The 21,593-nt window shown below is 50.3% G+C and overlaps 1 protein-coding gene across 24 annotated transcripts in view; it reads left to right on the top strand.

The window, feature by feature from the left end:
- Mroh5 (maestro heat-like repeat family member 5) overlaps positions 1–21,593 on the top strand; it is a 75,133-nt gene that overhangs the window by 46,665 nt on the left and 6,875 nt on the right. For 21 of the 24 annotated variants that reach the window (XR_005487233.2, XR_010053841.1, XM_039080228.2 and 18 more), the window contains 8 exons: positions 1,752–1,847; positions 2,800–2,904; positions 3,460–3,595; positions 3,856–4,028; positions 6,204–6,353; positions 7,097–7,251; positions 14,683–14,842; positions 15,828–16,009. Coding sequence is in view for 22 of the 24 variants with exons in the window: in XM_039080228.2 (XP_038936156.1) it covers positions 1,752–1,847; positions 2,800–2,904; positions 3,460–3,595; positions 3,856–4,028; positions 6,204–6,353; positions 7,097–7,251; positions 14,683–14,842; positions 15,828–16,009 (1,157 nt within the window). In the remaining 2 variants the exon portion in view is untranslated. Of the gene's footprint in view, positions 1–1,751; positions 1,848–2,799; positions 2,905–3,459; positions 3,596–3,855; positions 4,029–6,203; positions 6,354–7,096; positions 7,252–14,682; positions 14,843–15,827; positions 16,010–21,593 lie in introns of those variants that run through there. The other 3 variants (XM_039080231.2, XM_063264639.1, XM_039080243.2) reach the window with 2 other exon arrangements.

Raw genomic sequence — 21,593 nt, 5'->3', positions numbered from 1 at the left:
CAGGGGACTCTAGCAGAGCGTCAGGCGCAGTGGGCTGTGTGTGTGGCTGGATGGAGAACAAGGGCTGGCCACTCCACAGGACGGGGTGGAGGCCCTGGGTAGTTGCCTAAAGGCTCTGGGTCTCCATTTGCCTGCCCGGGACATGGTGCATGATCATCATTTGGGCCAAGATTACTAAGGCTTACCTGGTGTGTGCCTGCTCAGGAACTCCATGTGTAATGGTGTGCACAGTTCCCCTGCTGGCTCAAGATCCATGTAGAACAGGCAAAGTCACCACTGTGTTTGCTTCCCTTTCTCCAAGCCCCATGCCAACCCAAGGAATTCACAGAAGAGGGGAGATGGCTCTCTCAAAGGGACAGGTTCCCTGATATTGCAGGAAATTGTCCTTCCCCGCTAAGGTGGCTTAGGGAGTCACCTTCCCTGAAGGTGGGCTATGTTTCACCACACTTACGAGCCTGCCTGGGTCACTACTTTTCAGGACTCACCTGGCCCACCTCTTTAATATTAGCAGGCCTTGCAGAAAAGATACCTGTCATGTCTCATGGCTACCACCAGAGGGCGCATGAGATTGTCAGGCATAGTCCCAGCCTGGTGTGTCAGTAGCAAAGGACAGGACAGCTTTGCGAAGGGAGCTCCACTTTGTGGAGCAAAGGCACCAGGCTGTCTGTGTACCCTTCCCACCTTCCTGAAGTGACTTGGGGGCAAGGGGTACACAGCTTAGAAGAAAAAAAATATCAGCAGTGAGGATGCCAAGGGCCTGAACCCTGCCCAAGGGCCCTGTTTGTATTATACATCCATGAAGCTGTGTGTTCAGACTGTGTCTGGACAGATGGGCCCTTTGGGTCAGAGGGAGTTGTAGTGTCTGTCCCAACATCTTACAAAGCAACTGGTGACTGGAAGACTCCTTGGCTCTGCAGAAAACATTACCAAGGTCTGGGTGTCCACACTGGGAGCTGGGGGCATTGATCCAGTCTCCTGTCTGACACCACTCATTCTGTCTCGTGTCCTATCACTCAGGACTGGCCACCTGTCACCCCTGGGGAGGATAGTTGTCCTAAGAAACAGAGCCATATCTCCAGCTCAGCAGATGGCCAGAGTTCCTAATGGCCTCATGAGAGTCTTACTGTGCATTTCTGTGACCGCCCCCCTCCTCCCTGAAAATACCATTGGTAAACACTTTTGAGGGTCCTTATATGAACCCCAGATGTCACACCAACCATATCTTTTGCAGGACCAGGGAAAGGTGTTTATCCAGGCCCTTTTTAAAAACTTTTAAGAGGACCAGTGAAATGGCTACTATGTAAAAATGCTTGCCACTCAACATTCATGACCTGAGTTTAATCCCAGAATCCACAGTAAGAGAGAACTGCTAAAAGCTGTCCTCTGGTTTCCATACATGTACTGCAGTATAATAATGCTAAGTAGATAATGAAATTAAAATTTGCTAAGAGCCTAGGGATGAAGAATTCCTTTCAGTAATAACATCCCTTTTACCCTGGGGTTCTAGGGCAGGACAGCCCTGGTCACATGTCTACATGTCTATGGAGCCAGCCATGCTGGGACTGAATTGTCCTGCTGCCATGGGTGGGTTCCCAAGGCCTTTCTAGCCAATATCGATCCTGTGTGGCAAGCCCCCTTGTCAGCTGTGGGAGCCCAGCCTGAACACATGCAGAGAGTGGGTGCCACTGGACACTGCAGCAGTTTTTGGGCCTCGTCCCCACAGGACCTGGCTGACCTCCTCTCTTCCACAGGGACTGTACAGCCAGACCATGGAGGCACTGGACCACATGCTGCAGTGTTTCATGGTGCAGAACCCCACAGTCAATGAGCTGCACTTCCTGCTGTCGGTGAGAGTTTCTGGCAGCTGAGGGACAGGGCAGGGGTACACAGCTCTGGTCTGAAAGTCCCAAAGAGGACATTCCACAGAAAGCAAGATCTGGCCAGTAGGCTTCACATGTCTAGAGGTTTAGAGTATCTGGAAAGGACAGGGAAGCATCAGTTAACCTGACCTGCTGAGGAAATGGCTTCCCCTACCACCTGTACCCATGCCTCAATGTCCCTCGAGGACATGGATCCCACAAACCACCTCATCTGCCCACTAAGGGGAAACCACTCAGAAGATAGTAAAAGCCTAGGAGGAGGGCCTGGGCCCAGAAGACAGGCCAGCTCTACCAAGGCCAGAGGTCAGGACCAATGGAAGCTCACTAAAGAGTCCTAAGTGAAGACCATAGCCATCCCCGAGAAGGACCCACAGGAGTAGCCTGGGGCCAGGGAGAGGCAGGAGCAAGCTCAGCAGGTCAGAGTAGAGGTGACCTGGACCATTGGAGAACACAGGCAAGGGAGCTCCAGAGCAACTCTAGGTACCACCTAGGAATGTGCCCAGGTAGCAATGGCTTTTACCAGTGTAAGTCATGATGGTTTCCGCACCCATTCCTGGGCCACAATCTCCAGATACCCTGTGTCTCTATCAGCTGACCACCCAGCCTCTCAGCCATGCGGCTGTCTAAACCAATGTCTACCCTCTACCAGAGGCAAGTGCATCCCTGTTTGTGTGCATGGCAGAAGGTTCTAGAAAGGACCGCCTGGCATCCAGCAGGCTGAGTGCTTATTGGGGAGGGAGTGTGTCTGCTACCCAGGAAGAAGGTAGTCCTGAGGGGTGGCTCTAGGGACAGACTGACAAGGGAACAGGAGATGATGAATCTGGACTTGGTAAAAGGCCAAAGAGCTTTGCTCTGAGGGTGGGCAGGGATGGCCATTGCTGGAGGTCTGGCAAAGCACCTGACCACACCCACCCTGCAGCACCTGTATATCTGGCTGACATCAGAGAAGACTCATGAGCGACAACGGGCTGTGCACAGATGCACAGCACTCTTCAAATTCCTGAACCATAAACAGTGCCTAAGTGTAAGCACCACCTCCCCAGCTCCCCACCTCCCCGCCTCAACTCACTCCGTAGACCAGGCTGGTCTCAAACTCAGAGGTCCGCCTGCCTCTGCCTCCCAAGTGCTGGGATTAAAGTCATTTGCCACCATTGCCCTGCAATAAATCTATCTCTCTCTCTCTCTCTATCTCTCTCTCTCTCTCTCTCTCTCTCTCTCTCTCTCTCTCTCTCTCTCTCTCTCTCTCTCTCGTAACTGTGGTCCACAGAGTGGCTACTTATTTTGTTAGTAGTTTTATTGGGTTCAAAGCTGAAATCATAATGAAAATGACAATTTAGATAGTCTCCTACATGTTCACTGTCCTAAGACACTAAGGACCTGTTCTAGGCCACACCACTCATCTGGGCATTTTCTGCATTTGTTTTGAGCTATAGTTTGGAGTCAAGTCCTTATTTTTTGCATAACCCCAACCCCTACCACACAATACAAGAGATCCTCTAATGGAGGCCATTCTGGGATGCATGAGTAGCCAGTGGGATGCTGTAGGCAGGCCCCTATCAATGCCATGCTCTCTCCCTAGACCAAGGAGAACTTCATAAGGGTTGGGCAGCTGGTAGCCATGCTGGGGATCCTGTGCCAGGACTCTGATAGTACCATCCAGTGTGTCAGTCTAGAAGCTTTGGGCCATCTCTATCAGCTTCTGATGCACCAGAAAGGTGAGTGTTCTCAGCAGCACAGCACACCCAGACCCTCCCCACCTCAGCCTGGTATGGTGAACTCATACCAGCATCCCTGAACTCCACCTCTCCCCAAGTCCACCCTCAGCCCAGCCTTGACTCTGTCCAACCTTCTGCTAACACAACCCCCAAAATACCCAGGCCTGAAACCAGTTACTAATGGACCCAGCTGGACTCCTGCCCTGCCCCATAACTCCAGCCCACTCTACCCTGTTCATATCCCTGCCTGCCCTAAACAGCCCAAGAAACACCAGAAGTAGAGAGGGAAAGCCCTCGGGAGCTGTTCGGGCCTGATGCAGATGGAGCTGTCCGATGGAGCAGTGGGGACCAGAAGGGTTGTCCTCCAATCCCCCAGGGGATGGCATCCAAAGATGACAGCATCTTCTACATGAGCAGCGACCAGGCCCTCCAGGTCAAAGTCTTTAAAGTCTTTTCAGCTGGGCGGGTGCATAGCCAGAGCAGACTGCCACCCACATCTGTGAGCAGTGATAAACACATCCTTCCTGAAGCTGTTGAGGGAGAGCCGGGCCGGTTGGAGGGACACCAGCACTCATTGGAACATGTATACCTTGTCAGGGATCCTTTGTGGATTTCCTCAAATCCCTTTCTTGAGGTCTTCCAACCTTCTCTAGAGTATTTTCTCATTTACAGTTCTCCTATCCCTTTCAAACCTGAGTTTGAATTGTGTTGTCCCTCAGAAGCCGCATCCTGAGGCTATGATCTAGAGGCTGGCCTTAGCTGGATGGCCCATGCTAAAGCAGCATAAGACCTGTGAGTTCAGGAAGTCTGTGAGGTACCCAAGCAAGACTTGATCTGATCCCATGGACTCTGGAACTCAGCATCTCTAGAGTGCTGTCCAAGTACTGAGGTTCCTTAGAAGTTTAGTACATAATCTCTGATCCCCTGAGGACAGCACCTCAGTGGACCCGCCTATCATTAAGAAAAAAAAGCTCACTTAGTCCTAGTTTGCACCAGAGAACCTGGGCTGGAGGCAGAGGCAAGGCAAGGGGGTATGGGTTCCACTGGCTGCCAGTCCAGCAAGTGCCAGAGGGAAGATGAGCCACTGACCGGGAAGCATAGTGTTCAGGGCCTGGAGAAAGGCATTCTGCCCTGCCTACCCTTGGGGTAAAGACAGAGATAGTGTGGATGAGAGCAGGGCTGCAGCATGGATGGGAGGACCTGCTAATTGCACGATGAAGTCATCGTCATCGTCAGTGTCATTGTCATCAGCTTTGCCATAACTTATCACCATCACCATCATGGCCACCACTGACATCACTCATACCTCCATCGATATCCTTATCATCTCCCATCACAATCCCTACTACCCATCACTACCACCACCACCATCAGTACCATCACCACCACCACCACCAATACCTCCACCATCACCACCAACATTCACTATCGCCACTACCATTGTTACCACTAATACCAGTATCCTCACCATCACCTCCACTGCCATTAGCATCAATCCTACCATCACTGTCATCAGTATCCCAACTGTCAATCATCACCATCACCACCATTGTATTACCATTGCCTCCACCATCGCCACCCCCACAACTGCCACAATCACCCTTAAACATCACCTTTGCCATCACCACAATCACCACCACACCGGCTTACATCCACTCACAGCCTTGATTAAAGCTCAACATCACAGGGGTCTTTGCCTTTCCGGTGTCTTCAGCACTCTGGATTCTGTGGATCTCACCACCATTCCCACTTGAACTTTTTGTAAGGTTGAACGTGGTCTACATCTGTACTGATCAGAGAAGCCCCTGACCACATGTAGCTACTGAGCTCCTGAAACGAATCTAGGGCTCCCAGAGAACAACTTAAATGTTAATAGACTTAAGTCTATCCTGGATCTAAACTACTATGAGTGGTTATATTGGACAGCTGTAGTCCAATTCTTTGTAGAAGATTCTGTCTGTGTATTGACCTAGCTCAGCTCTATTCTCCAGGGCAATAGGGAGAAGGACTTAACCCTACCAATCACCTTGCATTTATTTCCTCAAGTGTCCTTTCCATCTTCCTGAGTGGCTCATGAGCTACATTCAGACATGAGACTCACCACTAGACTGACCCTAGAGAATGTGACTGGAGACACCAGCCTGGCCCGCACATTCTCTCCCTATTCCATTGCATCTAAGGCTAGAGGTCAGACAGACAAGGTGGTCTGGAAGATCCTCCGCAGCTCTGAAGTTCAATTCTCATTGAGTAAAACCCTAATAAGGAGAAGTGGGGCCTAATCATGGGCAGCACCACCCTGAACTCAGGATACTTTATGGATGAATTGGAATCAAGAAGGGAAGAGGAAAGGATGAAACAAACTACCTAAGAACAAGCCAACATTGACTGGGAAAAAGAGCCCTGTGCCTGCCCAGTGCTGGGCCTCATATTCTCCCTTCTTGTCCCTACACATTGGTTGGGGCAGGGAGGGGTGGAAGAGGTTGTATACTGGGCCCACATAGAGAGCTAAGAGGTGTGGATGCCCAGAGATTACAAAGGAAAAGGGTAAAGGGACTGGGGCAGGCACAAGGTTTGAAGTGACAAGGTAACAGGCTCTCTACCCTCACAGGCCATCACAAATCATCTGGAAATGGCAGAGCTGACTGACCTCATCTGGACAACCATTGATGGCTTGGGCTCTACCAGTTCTTCCTGGGTGCAGGCGGCTGCTGATTTGCTTCTCCTTGTCATCCAGGAGCATGGGGACAGCCTGGCAACTGTGAGGGGTTGGGGCCCCACCCAGGGCCAGGGAGGAGAGGGGCAGAGTTGGAGACTAGGCAGTAGGCAGCATGTAGGTGCTTTTCTCTGGACCATGATAAAGACTTGGATCCCATTGCAGGATGGGTGGGTGGATGGATGGATGGATAGATGGATAGGTGGATAGATGGAAGGATGAGTAGATGAGTGGGTAGAAAAATGGATAGATGGGAAGGTGGGTGTGCGGGTAGGTAGGTAGATGGATGGGTGGTAGATGGATTGGTGGGTGGATGGGTGAATGGATGGATGGATGAATGGATGGATGGGTGAGTGGGTAGGTGAGTGGATGGATGGATGGATGGATGGATGGATGGATGGATGGATGGATGGATGGATGAGTAGATGCAGGAGTGACTCACAGAGTCCTGGTGGCCCTGATGGCAACAGCAGAATCATGAGGTAAATGTACATTAGTTAAGTGCAGCTTTGGACCATAGAGAAATGAGGTGACAGGGAAAAACAGACCTGAGCTTCTAGAGCTTGTGGTCTGATGGGGTAACAGGATATAGATGGAGATGAATAGAATGGTCCAGTAGTTGCAGAAAGAGAGAGAGAGAGTCATGAGTCCTAGGGGATGAGAAGGATGAGTCCAGTGGGAGGCAAGTGGTGCCAACTTTTCCAGATGCCTCAGTCTGCTTCAGGCAGGTGTGCAGAGTAGGTGGGGTCCCCATCAGACACCTCCCACTACTCCCTACCCCTGAGCAGGTTGGTAAAATGGGCCAGGCCATCCACCAACACCTCTGTGCCATCCAAATGCCCCAAGCCAAGGACAGTGCCCTGCGTGTCATCACACTACTGGCCCGGAACCACATCCCAGAACTGGTGGCTGCCTTCCTAGACTTTTCCACGCCCCTGGACAGGTACCTAGCTGTATCCTCCTCACTGACCCCATTACTCAGGGCAGCAGCTTCTATCTCCTGTCCGCCCATCACGGCCCACGGGAAGCCCAGAATGCTTGGTGTAGGCAGGAGCCAGCACCTCTGTTCACTTAGTCATGACCTCTTTGGCATTCCACATGAAACATTTACCCCAGCCTCCACAACGCAAACCAAGTGCTCCCTAATTCCAGAGTGCGCCTACCAGGACCCCCACAACCACAGAGCCTCACCATCCATCAGTGTGGCCCCCTCTGCCTTGCTCTGTTCTTCATTCTCTTCTTCCCTACTCTTCTAAGAGCCACCTTAGCCCTCTCAGGTGGGCCTGACTTTTCTCTCAGGCCACTGGACCAGTGAGGATAGGCCAGGGAGAGAACCCTGGACCCACTGTCCTCTTCCACTCACTCTCCTGCCTTATCCTGACACGGCTGACACGCTGACATGCCTTATTAAATGTTTGTTTGATGCTTACCTTGCTTGAATACCCTTTAGTTTTGTTCTCATTTCCAGCCTTTTTATGTGTGTAATACACATGTATGTATCAGATGTGCGTGTGCACATGGAGACCAGAAGTTGACACACAGTCTTCCTTAGTCTCTCTCTCTCTAACACGGAAGCAGAGTCTTACAGCTGGAAGCAGAGCTCACTGACACATGGCTAGGGTGGCCAGCTTGCTCTGGGTAGCCCATCTCTGCCGTCCAAGTGCTGGACTCACCAATGGGCTGCCACGCCCACCTGGCATACGTGTAGCTTCTGGGTATCTGAACTCTGGTCTATACACTTGCAAAAACAGGCTCTTTAAACTACTGAGCCATCTCCCATGCTTGAAAGTCTCTGTCTGTCTGTTTTGAGACAGGCCTTGCCAGGTTGACCTTGAACTCAGTGTTTTATTCCTGCCATTCCTTCCCTGAGTTCAGTCAGTTCTTTACAGATCGTACTGACGATCTATCCTTTCTTGAGCATATTCAAGTGGTCAAGTCTCTAAGCACTTGCTCCTTGTGGAGTGGGTGAGTCCAGGATTCTCCTGTGGTACTGGTGCCCTCGGGGTGTCTTCACTTTCCTGGCTCCTACCTTCTAGTTTTTGCAGTAACTCTAGAGTTGTTTGTCCAAGTCACTGTTCTATTGCTGCGAAGAGACACCATGACCAAGGCAACTCTTATAAAACATTCAATTGGTGTCTTACATACAGTTACAGGGGTTTAGTCAATTATCATCATGGTAGGGAGCATAGTGGCAGGCAACTGTAGTGCTGGAGACATAACTGAGAGCTACATTCTGATCCGTAGGTCAAGAGAGAGATTGACACTGGGCCTGACTTGGGCTTTTGAAACCTCAAAGCCCACCCCCAGTGACACACTTCCTCCAACAAGGCCATGCCTCCTGATCCTTCTCAAGTAGTGCCACTCACTAATAACTAAGCACTTAGATCTATGAGCCTATGGAGGGCTTTCTTTTTCAAATCACCACCCTGTTCATTTTGTTCCTACTGTTGGAGCTGTTGGAGTATTTCATGGGATTTCGAGTTCAATTGCTCCACCTTCTGTCAGTATGGCAAGGGTTAAGCCATCTACAAGACTAGACTTGGTAGTAGGCACCAGCACCATATGTCCTCCAATTCTTTTGTTTCCTTTTCTCTTCTTCAACAGGGATGTCTCCTTCTTCCCTCTTTCCTCTTCCCTCCTTCCCTTTCTCCACCAGGTCTCATCCCCTCTTCTGCCTTCTCCCTTTCATCCTTCCTCCTTTTTCTTTATTTTTCTTCCATCTCTCTTCCTCCCCCATTGTCTTCTCCTTTTCCCTTTTTATTCCCAATGCTATTTGAAGATGGTGTGCTGTTTAACTCTCTCCCCTGTGGCCGGTGCTCTGACCTCCCAGAGTTCTCTCTCTCTCTGGTGTATTTTAAGACTTCAAGTGGATTCATCTTACTGAAGGTGATTTTGATCCCATCTGAGCTTTCCCTTACCCTGTGTTCACTCTCCAGAAGTGTCTCTTATCTGCCTCTGTCACAGAGCCATGAGGTGAGAGGTGGAGCTTGACCATTAGGGCTAGTGAGGGTTTTTTTCTCTCCACTCCCAGTGATGAGGCCACAGTTGCATTGTTCCCACCAGGCTCTGTGCTGTCTTTTGAAGAATCTAGAAAAGTGCCAATCTTGACGAGCAGCACCTTTACCAATGCCCAGAAATTTCCGGTTCCATTCGCTACCGAAAGTTATGTCTTCCTTACTCAGTTCCAGGCCCTGTCCTTGTGGGCCTCTGTGCCGGAGGTTTTCCACAGAGATCTCTGGTCCTGCTAGGTTTGCGGGTCCAGGAGAAAGGAAGAGAACTCGGGCAGGTGTTGTTCCACCTCCGTTTCAGGCGGGGCTGAGCAAGCAGGAGAGGGACTAGCTGTCGAGGGGTGCAGGAGGGCTTCTGGCGGTGATTTTGGAAGAGCAGATCTCTTTCCCCAAGTGGCAATGTTACAACACTTAAGACAGAAGCTCTCAGACAGCGGGGTGATTCTTGCACACCTTTAATTCTGAACACGACCTTAAATACAGGGGGTTTTTTTTGGGTGGGTCACCTCATCTACATAATCGGGGGCGTGGTCTTGTCTCTACGACTGATCTGTCTTGAGCCCTGTGGAGGAGGGGCTTGGAACATTGCTGTAAGTGGCTTGGTCTGTCTCAAACCTCTCCACAGGGGTTTGTGGGGGGGAGGGGGCTGCAGCTAGTAAGACCCTGATCTGAGATGTTGGGAATGCGCCTGCTGTCCCTGTTAGGGATTCGATCTGTCTTGACCAGGAATCAGGGTACCTTTCACAACTCGGCGCCCCACATGTCTCCAGGATAACATTTACAGAATCTATTCTGAGCACCAATGGAGTCTCTTGGCTAAGTTTATCTAGATTTACATTAGCTTCTTCGAGTCACCTGGGCATAGTCATTTGTGATGTTTTTTGATGTTGTTGTTTTTCTAGTTTTTGTTTTGTTTTGTTTTGTTTTTTGTTTTAGGGGTTTTTTTGTTTTTGTTTTTGTTTTTTGTTTTTTTGTTTGGTGTGTGTGTGGGGGTGTGTGTGTGTGTGTGTGATGGTTTTAAACATAAAAGTTCCTGCTGTAACTGCCAGGCAGTTTGGGGGCTACATTGGTGGTAGACGTTTGGACATCAAAATAGGCTTTATGGTTCAGATTCCCAGAAGAGCATCATCCTCCCAACTAGAGTCCTGAAGCAGAAAGGGCCCCTCTCTCTTATTTTTAAAGGGCAGAGATCTGTTTACTTACTGCTTTGATTTTCTCTTCCCTATGCACATAACGCTATGGAGAGATTACCTATTAGATGCCTAGCATGGACAATCTTTCTTTAAAAAACCAGCTGCATACCCTTGCTGTATATGCTGACAGACACCTTGACTCTCAACACTCAAGAGGCTGAGATAGGCAGACTGCAACTTTAAGGAGAGTCTTTGTACAGAAATCCTCAGAAACAAACAAAAACAAATTGCCACCTTGCCTGGGGTGGGGGGACGCTAGGAGTGGTAAGACAGGAGTTTCCTCCTCCAAGTTCAATGACAGCCAGATCTACAGAATAAGTTCCAGACCCACAGAAGAGACAGGAAAAGCCTGCTCTAAAAAGCACACCCATCCCAATGGTGTAGTATGTGCTAAAAGTGTAAACAGCCGTAGAATCTGGACTCTTCCGATGTCTTTCTTCTTGCCTGGCTTTGTTTCCCTCTAGCTTCATGTTCCAACTTTATGGTGTCTCACTGCAGTGATCTGTGGCACTAATGTGAATGCCAAGCTTCCTCTCCACTGTCGGTTAAATTATTTCCCACTAGAGACCTTGATGAACAGTGCATCTGTGTCTTAACATACTCAAGAACCTCTCTCTCTCTCTCTCTCTCTCTCTCTCTCTCTCTCTCTCTCTCTCTCTGTGTGTGTGTGTGTGTGTGTGTCTGGAAGAGACAGCTGTGCTGTGTCCCATCTCCATGAAGGGTGGTGCAGGGTATTTCCCAGCGTGCTCTTGCCGAGTCACGCTCCAGGAACAGGATGCTATCCTAGCATCTCTCCTGCTCTGTGGCCCCAGTGATGTTCAGCACCCGAGTTGTAGTCAGTCATCCAAGTTTTAGCTGACTTGGTGGGCGCTGGTCATCTTACAAGGTTCACTGTTAATTCCATGGTTGAGCTTGACTTACCATCTTCCCATTTTCCTCATTTTTCTATGTGTACATGTATACAAATGTGTGTATGCACGTGGATGGGTGTAAATTCTATGACCGAGGTTGAGGTCAGGGATCACCTTCAATCGATTTTCCACCGTGTTCATTGAAACAGAGTCTCTCAATCAAGCCGGGCACAGCTCATCTCACTAGCCGTTTACTCTGGGGTGCTCTGTCTCAGGCTTCTGGGGCTGGAATTACAGATGGATCACCACACCTACCTGGCATCTCCGTGGTTTCTGGGTATCAAAATCCTGGTCCTCATGCTTGCCTGACAAGTTCTTAACCACCTCCCTCCTTCACTTACACAGTGAGACTCTCCAAGTGTCTTTCCTGTTTTTCCATTGGCTGTCCCTGCTATAATATGTAAGAATCTTTCCCAAAAGCCGGACACAATCCCTTCTTGCCTGCAACGTTAGGAACATCTTCCATGAGGCAACTACTTCCCTGTACCTGCCACACCCTTTTGTGAGCAGACACCAATTCATGCTCCATGCACTGCCTTCTTCCAAGGATCTCTTGTTGGCTATGGTGTTGCTCTCTCCAGCCCATCTGGAAGGATTCCTATAGGACACAGTGTGGTCCCAGAATCACTAACTCACTCCTCTCCTTGCTCAGTCTCCTCACAAGTCTATCACTTCCTGCCCTCAAAGGGTTCTATGTCTCTATTCCAAAGCCACACAGAGTTCTAGTTGTGGCCACTCGGTGGCAATTGACCTCACCTATACAGAGCAGCCTCGCCTCTGACTTTCCAAGAACGTCTTCTCTATGTTCTGCCCCTTGCATTTCCGTAAACCATGTCAAGTGAGTGTGCAGGCTGCCTTTCTCCTCTTGAGCTGTTTTTACTTGACTTCTCAGAAGCACTGCTTGAGGGGCCCCGAGGGATGTCTCGGTGCTTCTGGGCACTTACTGTTCTTTTGGAGGACCACAATTTGGCACCCAACACCAGTACTGTGTGGCTCACAACCATCTAACCCCAACTCCAAGAGATCGGACACCTTCTTGTGGCCTTCCTTGGGCACTCAATGGTGTGTATACAGACACAGATACACAACTCATACACATGCGCACTGGTGCAGTCCACACCACCCAGTACTTAGACCGTTCTAGTCCTCGTCTAGACACACCAGTTCCCTTTGTTAATATTGCAGCTTTGACTTTCAGTATTTCTACATTTTTGTTTAACTTCTGTGTGTGTGTGTGTGTGTGTGTGTGTGTGTGTGTGTGTGTGTGTGTTGCCTGGGAGTCCAGAAGAGGGCATTCCATCACCGAAGCTGTAGTTAATGGGTGGTTGTGAACCATGTAGGTGCTAGGAACACAGCCGAGGTCCTCTGCAAGAGCAAGGGCTCTTAACTGTGAAGCCATCTCTCCAGCACCCAGACCTGCCTACTGCGGACAAAATTTTATCAAGCTTGTCATAGCCAATCATCGTCTTTGGTTGGAGTACATGTTCTGTTTGCATGTACTATAACTGCTAATGTGTTCGGGATTGACTTTGCTATCTTGACTCTTTCCCGACAAGAAAAGAGCCTTCAAAGTCCTCTCATGAACTGGCACGGCCCTGTGTCAATGCCTAGACTCTGCCCTCGGTATTGCCCCTTCCAAGTTCCTCTATACTAAAGCATGTGTCATAAATTCGTTCTTCTGGCTGGGCAGTGCTCTGCTGTGTGAACTGTGCATGTGTGTGTGCATGTGTGCGTGTGTGCGTGTCGTTGTGTCTGAGCCACATTCTTGAAAGACATTCTCTCAAGTTCTGGAATGACATGGTGACATAGGTCACCATGCCCAGATAGGGCATTCACAGATTTTCATACCCAAGGGTAACTCTGAAACCAGCCTCCTGCTGATACCATGGGACAACTACATGTGTTTGATCCTGTCTCTGGTTTGAGGGAGGCGGGGGTGTGTGCACTTGGTGAAAGTTCAAGGCCGTATGGCCTTATCCAACCTAACACCCCCCCAGTCCCCGCTAAGAACAGCCATGACTTCCCACAACATCCCACCTAATCCTACCAAGAACAGCCACGGCTTCCCACAACATCCCACCTAATCCTACCAAGAACAGCCATGACTTCCCACAACATCCCACCTAATCCTACCAAGAACAGCCATGACTTCCCAAAGCAGTTCTGCCTTTTTCCACTCCACCAAGAGTGGTGTATGGAGTTCAGCTTCTACACATCCTCCTCAAGGCTTGTGCTGGTCACGCCTTGGACCACGCTCTGTAATGGATAACACACTAGTTCCCACTAGACTCCACGTCTTTCCACCAGCTTCTTCCATGGCCCTGTATTGCTCCTTTTGAGAAGTGTCTGCTCAATTCTGTCAGTCTGTGGGTTCTGGCTGTCTCCCCTCTCCTTTATTTGCTGCTCCCATCCCTCCCAGGCCCACTTCCCTGTAGCTTTCTCACTGTACCTGAGATAAAACTGCCCATAGCAACATCACACTGCTGGGACCTTCTCCATCTTGGATAGCTGTCGGTGATCAGGCTCGCATCCAGCCTATGCTCATCCCGCTGGTTCCTGGGTCTCTCCACCTCCACTTCATTCTTGCCCTCCACACTTAGGGCCTGACATATCCATGTTGCCCACTAGGCTGCTACTCCTGAGACATCAAGGATTTTTGTAATTCTGCATGTATGTCTCACAGAATGTATGTCTCCATGTATGTCTGAAAGAAGTTACCTTCAAAGGCTAGTGCCTAACACACGAGGGGGGAAGGGGACAGAAGGCCCAGTGAGCAGAAACTCTTACCCCGCAGGGTCTCAGGCTCAGGGAGGACTCACTCACTCTGGCCTCTTGATGCAACCGTCCTGTGACCACACTGTAGCTGTCTACCTAGCAAGTGTCAGCGGGGACTGGGGTTATTGCCACAGGGCCTTAAGGGTAACCCCCTTGGGTCTTCCTTGACATTTATGAGACCAACTCAACTTCCTGGTCTTGCCCCACAAAGCCCCTTCCACCCTATATTCCAGCTTGGAGAACAGGGCAAAGCAGAGAACATCCTTTCGGGACAGCCCTTACCTACCCTCCCTGCCCTGAGCCTCAGATGGCTGCAGGGCCAGTGCCCACATACGGACAGGGCCATGATCTGAACAAGCATATCTCCCTGCAAAGTAAACCAGGATCACACTGCCCTTCACTGGGGCCCTAGACGAAGAGCCCACTACCCAAGTCAAGCAGGCTTGGGCCACAGTGCCACACTTACAGTTACCCCCTCTATCCACAGCCAAGCCTTTCGCCTGTGGAGGGCCCTAGGAGCAGAACAGCCTGCAAGCTACCTGATTCTGACTGTGCTGCTGGCTTGGCTGCAGAAGAGGCCTCTGCCCCCTAGTGTCGGTGACGGCAGTTCATATCCCAAGGAGAAGTCCTACTTGCGTTCACTGGCTGTGAGTCTCTGACCCCATCCCTGGCAGGCAACTGTGTGAGCACCCAGATCAGTGTGCCAGGCTTCAGGGAAGGGGGCGGATACCCAATCCACTCTCTATCTGGAGGAGAAGGGCATAGGGCAACCCAGCTCCTAGACTGAACTCACAGACCTTGTCCCCCAGGTTCAGTTCCCAATGACTTGGCTCAGAACTCTGAGCCCTTAGCAGTCTTCAGTCTGCCCATAGGACTGCTAAGAAGACTGAATGAGGTAGCCTTGGAGGGACCTTTGACAATGCACAAACAGAAGCCTAGAGTTTGGGGCTCAAAGCCATGACCCCTATATAGGCATCAGAGACTCAGAGGAGCCATACTGTTGACAGCAACGCTGTCCCTATAGGCTCCCCTCTCCAGTTTTTTCCATTAGCCCACACCTCACTTTCACACCCTAGCCAGGACATCCGCTTGCTAAGGTGGCCATGTCTATACCTGTCTTCTTCGGCTAGGCTCTTGCAAGGCAATAGCTGTGCCAAACTCCGTGTAGAATTTTCTCAGAGCCTGGGTCCCAAAAGTACCTAAGTGATAGCCCAAAGCACACAGCTGCCTCCCCACACCCAAATCCTCCCCAGACAGACAGCGACCTGTAGACTGAGAATGCAGGAAATGCTTAGGCTGATGCACAGGTTGAGGAATCATGGGTTGGGGGAGCACATCTGGCTACAGAACATCAGCTAAAGAGCACAGGCTGGGGAGCACCATTTGGGGAGCACTACATAGCAGCAGAGCCTAGTGCTCTGCTAATGCCCAAGCCTTGGTCCAGAGCCTCTAGTGGAGACTACACAAGTGGCATAAGCTGGCACAGGTTAAGGGGCACTGCCTGGACACTTAGACTTGGTCCTTGGGCCCTCTGAATGGGGAGGGGAGGGATGTGATAGAGTGTGGGTTTTGACTAAGCATCCTGGGCCAGAATCCCAGCACTTCAGATCCATACTCACCCAACTCCAACAGGCCATGAACACAATTCACGAACTACAGTTTGCTCGAGAGTTCAAGAAAGCCGTGCGGGATGTTTTTCCCCAGCTGTTCCTGGCCCATCTGGCCCAAATGCACTATATCCTGGAGCTGAGCCAACCCACAGAGCCTGAGCAAGAGCAGGAGGTCCAGGAGGTAGCTGTGCTAAACCCTCAAAGGTGAGCCCCAAGGTCTCAGAGGTAGCTAACCCGGGCTTTAACACTCACCAGTAGGAATGACTACCCAGGACAAAGTTAGCTTCCTGCCCAAGAAACAAGTGTGTGCACCCACACACAGAGGAACTTAGACAGCAGAATGTCATGGTTCAGATCAGGAGTCAGAAGTCAAAAGTCAGAGGCTCTGCAGGCCTGCTCTTTATTACTCGCTTAGCTTTCTGTCCCCAGGATATGTTGGTAGTCTGTAGCTCAAAGCTGTAGACTTTAATCTCAGTTTCCACCATCCCATAAACTGTCCTCTGCCTGTGTCTAAATACATTTTTTTTCAAGACAGAGTTTTGCGTGTAACCCTGGCTGTCCTAGAACTCAATCTTTAGACCAGGCTGGCCCCAAACTCTTAGAAATCCACCTGCCTCTGCCTCTGCCTCTGCCTCTGCCTCTGCCTCTGCCTCTGCCTCTGCCTCTGCCTCTGCCTCTGCCTCTGCCTCTGCCTCTGCCTCTGCCTCTGCCTCTGCCTCTGCCTCTGCCTCTGCCTCTGCCTCTGCCTCTGCCTCTGCCTCTGCCTCTGCCTCTGCCTCTGCCTCTGCCTCTGCCTCTGCCTCTGCCTCTGCCTCTGCCTCCTGAGTGTTGGAATTAAAGGCATGTGCCACCATTGCTGGGCTAATGCCCACTTCTTATAAGGACACAAACCACTGAGTTTGGACCCCCTTAATAACTTAAATCTCCACCGCATGGTTGGGGATAGAGGAAATATCTCTAGCTTTAAAAGGACAATGTCTTAGAGTTTCTATTGCTATGACAAAAACTCTATGACCAAACAACAAGTTGAGGAGGAAAGGGTTCTTTTGGCTTACACTTTCAGATCCATAGTCCATGACTAGAGGAATCAGGACAGGAACTCAAGCAGGGTTGAAACCTAGAGCTTGGAGCTGATGCACAGAAGTAAGAAGTAAGGATGTTTCTTACTGGTTTGCTTCACATGGCTTGCCCAGCCTGCTTTCTTAAAGAACCCAGGATCACCTACTCAGGAGTGGAACCACCCACTATGGGCTGGGCTCTCCCCCCATTGATCACTAATTGAGACAATGCCTTACAGCTGGATCTCAAAGAGGCATTCCCTCAGCTGGGGCTCCTTTCTCTATGATGAATCTGGCTTGTGTCGTGTTGACACACAAAACCAGCCAGTACAGACAATTATCTCATAATAGTCACGATCCCAAATTCCACCCATGTCCAGGATAGCAGCCAGCACAAACTGTCCCAAAGACAGGTGTGTGTCTGCTTTCTTTGTCCCCCTGGGAGGGTACTGGGCCACATAGACACGTATTAAGCAAGGGCTACCCAGTTATGACACAGAGAACATTCTTTTCCTTTTTCTTTCTTTCCTTTTTGTTTTTGTTTTTGTTTTCTTTCAAGGCAGAGTGTCTCTGTGTAGCCTTGACTATTCTAGAACTTTCTCTGTAGACCAAACTGGCCTTGAACTCAGCGATCCACCTGCCTCCGCCTCCTGAGCGCTGGAATTAAAGGTGTGCACCACCGCCGCCCAGCAGGGCACCTGGCCTTGATCTATGTGCTCCTTGTGATGGGTCCAAGACATAGCCCTCCCTCCCCACAGCATACACATGGACCAGCAGAGGCTCAGAGTGGCTCTGACACCTCTCTAGCCAAGAGGCAGTGAGCTGGACCACAGATGACCATCCGTCCCTCACTCGCCATAGCCAATGCTGTGGGTGCCCGAGTGGGCTGTGATTTGTCTCTATGTAATGTCATAGGCAGTAATGGCCCACTCCTCACCCCACGTGGGCAGGATTTCAAGGACACTCCATCCTGCCACGGTAGGCTTCCCTTGGGCTTCCCCTTGGCGCCTGGTCCTATTTCCCAAAATCCAATATGCAAGTCTTTAAAACCCACTGGGGCTCACTCTTTTCATTTGTCTCTGTGACGATGTGCTTCGTGCAATTTGTCAGTTTTAACAGCTCTCCCTGAGGCATGTCACGGAAGGAAAAAAAATGTCACTTCTCACAGTGCCTCTGAATTCCAATATGTACAAAAATCTTTTTTATTCACATCAACCATGCAAAATACATGAATCTTCCCTAATAAGCTAAGAAAACATTCTCCTCCCAGAGCAAGCCGGGGAGAATTGCAAAGATGGCTGCTTCCTCCCTTCTGCTTCTCCCCGCTTCTCTTCCCCCAACACCTGCTGCCCTCAGAACTCTGCTCACCTCAGAGTCACCTGTCAAGACCTCCACAGTCACCCCTATGAACAGCAGCGCCTGCCTCAGCCCCTACCCCACCATCCACCCAGCCCTCAACATCTAGTAACTGATATCCCGGCTCCTTTGCTGGCTTGTTGTCTCCGCCCTATGGACGGAAGGTTCTAGAAGGCAGGAATGTCTACTTCTACACCTCAGGAAGGTCCCACCCTCCTTGGCTCATGGGTGGCTTTCCCTGTGAATGGAAAGCGCAAGGAGCATCCTTCTCTACCTCGGCTCCCTGTTCTCACTGGCCACACCGCACACAGGTCCTAAATGGTAGTCCAAGCAGCCAAAGGCCCTGAAACATGCCCTGGGTAGAGTGCCTGAGCTCTGATTCACCCAGATTTAGACCTATACCCATTCCTGAACCAATGGGAGCATTCAAGGCCCTGATTGACTAGTATGGCTCCCATATCTACCCCAAGCTGAACAAGACGTGAGCCTCTCTCCCCAGAGGAAGGCAGCCTGGCAGGAACCAACCAAAGGAGCCCAGTCATAGGCAGGCCACCCAGCAGGCACATGAGCAGGGTGACAGTAGGAAGTTTGTTGGCGTTCTTTCACTCTCAAAGGGTAGGTGGCATCAGTGAGATATACCACAGTGTAGGGCCTGACACCTTGTGCCAGGCTGACTGGCACTGTGGAGAGAGAAAAGGGGGCGCTGAGAGAGGACCTATGAAGCCACTGGTGAGTATATCAGTGGCTGTAGATGCTCCTCAGGGTGAATGACCCAGAACACTGGGTGGCAGGGGAGGTAAGACTTGACACTGGAGGTTCCTGATGCTCTGTTCAGCTGAGCTGGGCCCTATACTCAAGAGTGGGGCTTTGGGTAGAGCATGCCTTTGGCAGGTGTGGGTCCACCCTGGCTCACAAATACTCACGCTCTGGAGACTTCCACCACCCAGGCTGTTTCTCGGCTGTGTCTGTCCCCTGCCTCTCAGAGGACTTCCCACTTACTTCCACCACAACGCGTGAGATGAGTCCTTTCTCTATTTCCAACTCACTCTCATCCTAGCCTGAATGTTGACCTTTGCCCTGCTGAGCCGAGGGACAAAGACTAGTGGTAGAAGAGAAGCAGATGTGTGGGCACACTTATCTCAGCACTGGGCTCCACACCTGAACCAGGAGGGTCCTGAGTTCAAGGCTAGCCTCATTGAACTTGAGGCTAGCCTGAGCTACATTGCAAGATCTTGTCTTTAAATGGAAAAAAAAAAAAAAGGAAAATGGAGGAGGAAGAAATTTCCACGGTGTTTGGTAACAACGTGGAGGAACGAAACCTTGCACAGTGGCAGTGAGATGTGAGATGGAGCAGCTGTGTGGACCTCAGAAAAGCCAACTGTAGCATGAGGTGTGGTGGCATGTGCTTGTCATGTCAGAAGGATTGTGAGTACCAGGCCAGCCTGGGACATACAGAGAACTTATCTCCAGGAGGGAAATACCTGGAGAATGTCCACATGGCCCAACAATCCCACCTGACAAGAAACATCAAAAGCAGAGCCTCAGGAGAGTCTAAGAAACTTACTGACAGATGCTACTCACAGTGGCCAGAACTGGAAATGTGCCAAGTCGGGGATGGACAGACGGACAGAATGTGACCCATCCAGACAATGGGATAATATATTAGTTACTTTCTCGCTTTTATGTTCAAATACATAGAAAGCAACTTAAAGAAGGAACTCTTCACTTTGGCCCACAGTACTCGGGCTGAACTATCATGGCAACAGGAACATGTGACTGGGGCTGTTTCCCACTTCTTGGTGGACAAGAGGCAGAGAGGGGTGGTGTACCAGAAGGAACCAGAGAACCTAGAGGCATGTTCTAATTTTCTAAGATGCTTATAAATCTAATCAAGATGGCCCATCACAGACAACACTCCAAATTAAAGGAAATTCTGACACATGGGACATCATGGACAAGCCTGAAAGACATGAGTCAGTCATCACACAGAAAGCAGCTGAGCAAGGTGGCACAGCACTGTGATCCCAGCAGCTGCAGAGCAAGCTCAAAGGGAGAGTTAAAGGAATTCTACTCTTGCGAAGTCCCTAGAGAAGTGGAAGGCAGAAGGGGCCGTGCCTTGGGTTGTGGCGGGGTTGGGGCAGGAGTCAGGGTTTAGTGGGAGTCTGCATCTGGGAAGATGGGAGGTAGTAAAGGTTATTATAGCAGTGCAGCTCGCTGCCACTGACTCATGCTTAATTAAAATTAATATAATGATGAGCTAATGAGAACTGCACTTTACCTTAGTTTTTAAAAAAAAATAAAGGGCTAGGGAAAAAAAATGGCTCATTGGGTAACTGGCTGGGCAAGCCTAAGGACCTCAGTTTGAATCCTGCTACTGGACACACTAGCGCAAATGGGTAAACCTGACAGCGAGACGAGAGACTGAAACACGAGAATTCCTGTGAGTCCACAGACACAGCAACAAACCTGTCTCAAGGTGAGAGGTGAGGACTGGCACCCTGTGGTTGTCCCTGACCACATACACATTGTAGCCTACTCCTAACCACGTTCACACAGACTCACATGCCGGCACACACACACACCCTATACATTATTTATTTATTTAGCAAACAAAAACAGAATAAAATGAAAGGCATTGAAGGCTGTGGATGTGTATGCTGGTGTCTGGTCAGCCCTCGAGAAGCACAGAGGCACTGTCTCCTCTGTCTGAGGAGCCTCAGCAGGTGTAGAGAATGGCACTGTGTCCGGGCACCACTGGGATGTTGGACGGTGGGGAGTCTGACGAGAGATAGTGTGACCTTCTGGATGGTCAGGGGCACCGCCCTATGGCTCAGGTGTCTCCTCCAGGGGCTCTCTCTGCTGCTTACAAGAATGCAAGAACTTGACATGGCACCCTGTCGTTGGGGAATTCTGGACAGGGGGGCGAGAGTTGTAGACCTCTGGAGACTGTGATTTTCTCCCGGAAATCTCCAGGCAGAGATTCCCAACAGCTCTTGATGGTCATCTTTCTGAAGCCATGCTGTGGCCACGGAGACAAATCATCCGTAAAGAATAAGCTGTCACATGGGCCCAAGATGCCCCAAGATCAGAAGATTCCAGAGTGTCACAAAATGAAGCACATACCCTCCCACCCCCTTCTGAAATCTGTCACCCCTCTGTAGCTGTGACTGATATAGAAGATACTGCTTTTTAATGCCAGCCGGGGAAGAGAGTTCAGCCAGGTGGCCCTTAAGTTGTCACCATCAGGGTCTTTCAGAATGGAATTTTATCCTCTGACACTCGGTTTTGCAAATCTACCCTGAAATGGTGCTGATCTCCTAGACAGCCCTGAGGCACAGCAAGCCCACACATTAGCCTCATGAACTCCCAACAAC

The sequence above is a fragment of the Rattus norvegicus genome, chromosome 7 (genome assembly GCF_036323735.1).
Source record: "Rattus norvegicus strain BN/NHsdMcwi chromosome 7, GRCr8, whole genome shotgun sequence".
NCBI lineage: Eukaryota > Metazoa > Chordata > Mammalia > Rodentia > Muridae > Rattus > Rattus norvegicus.
This window is presented reverse-complemented; position numbering and strand designations above follow the sequence as displayed.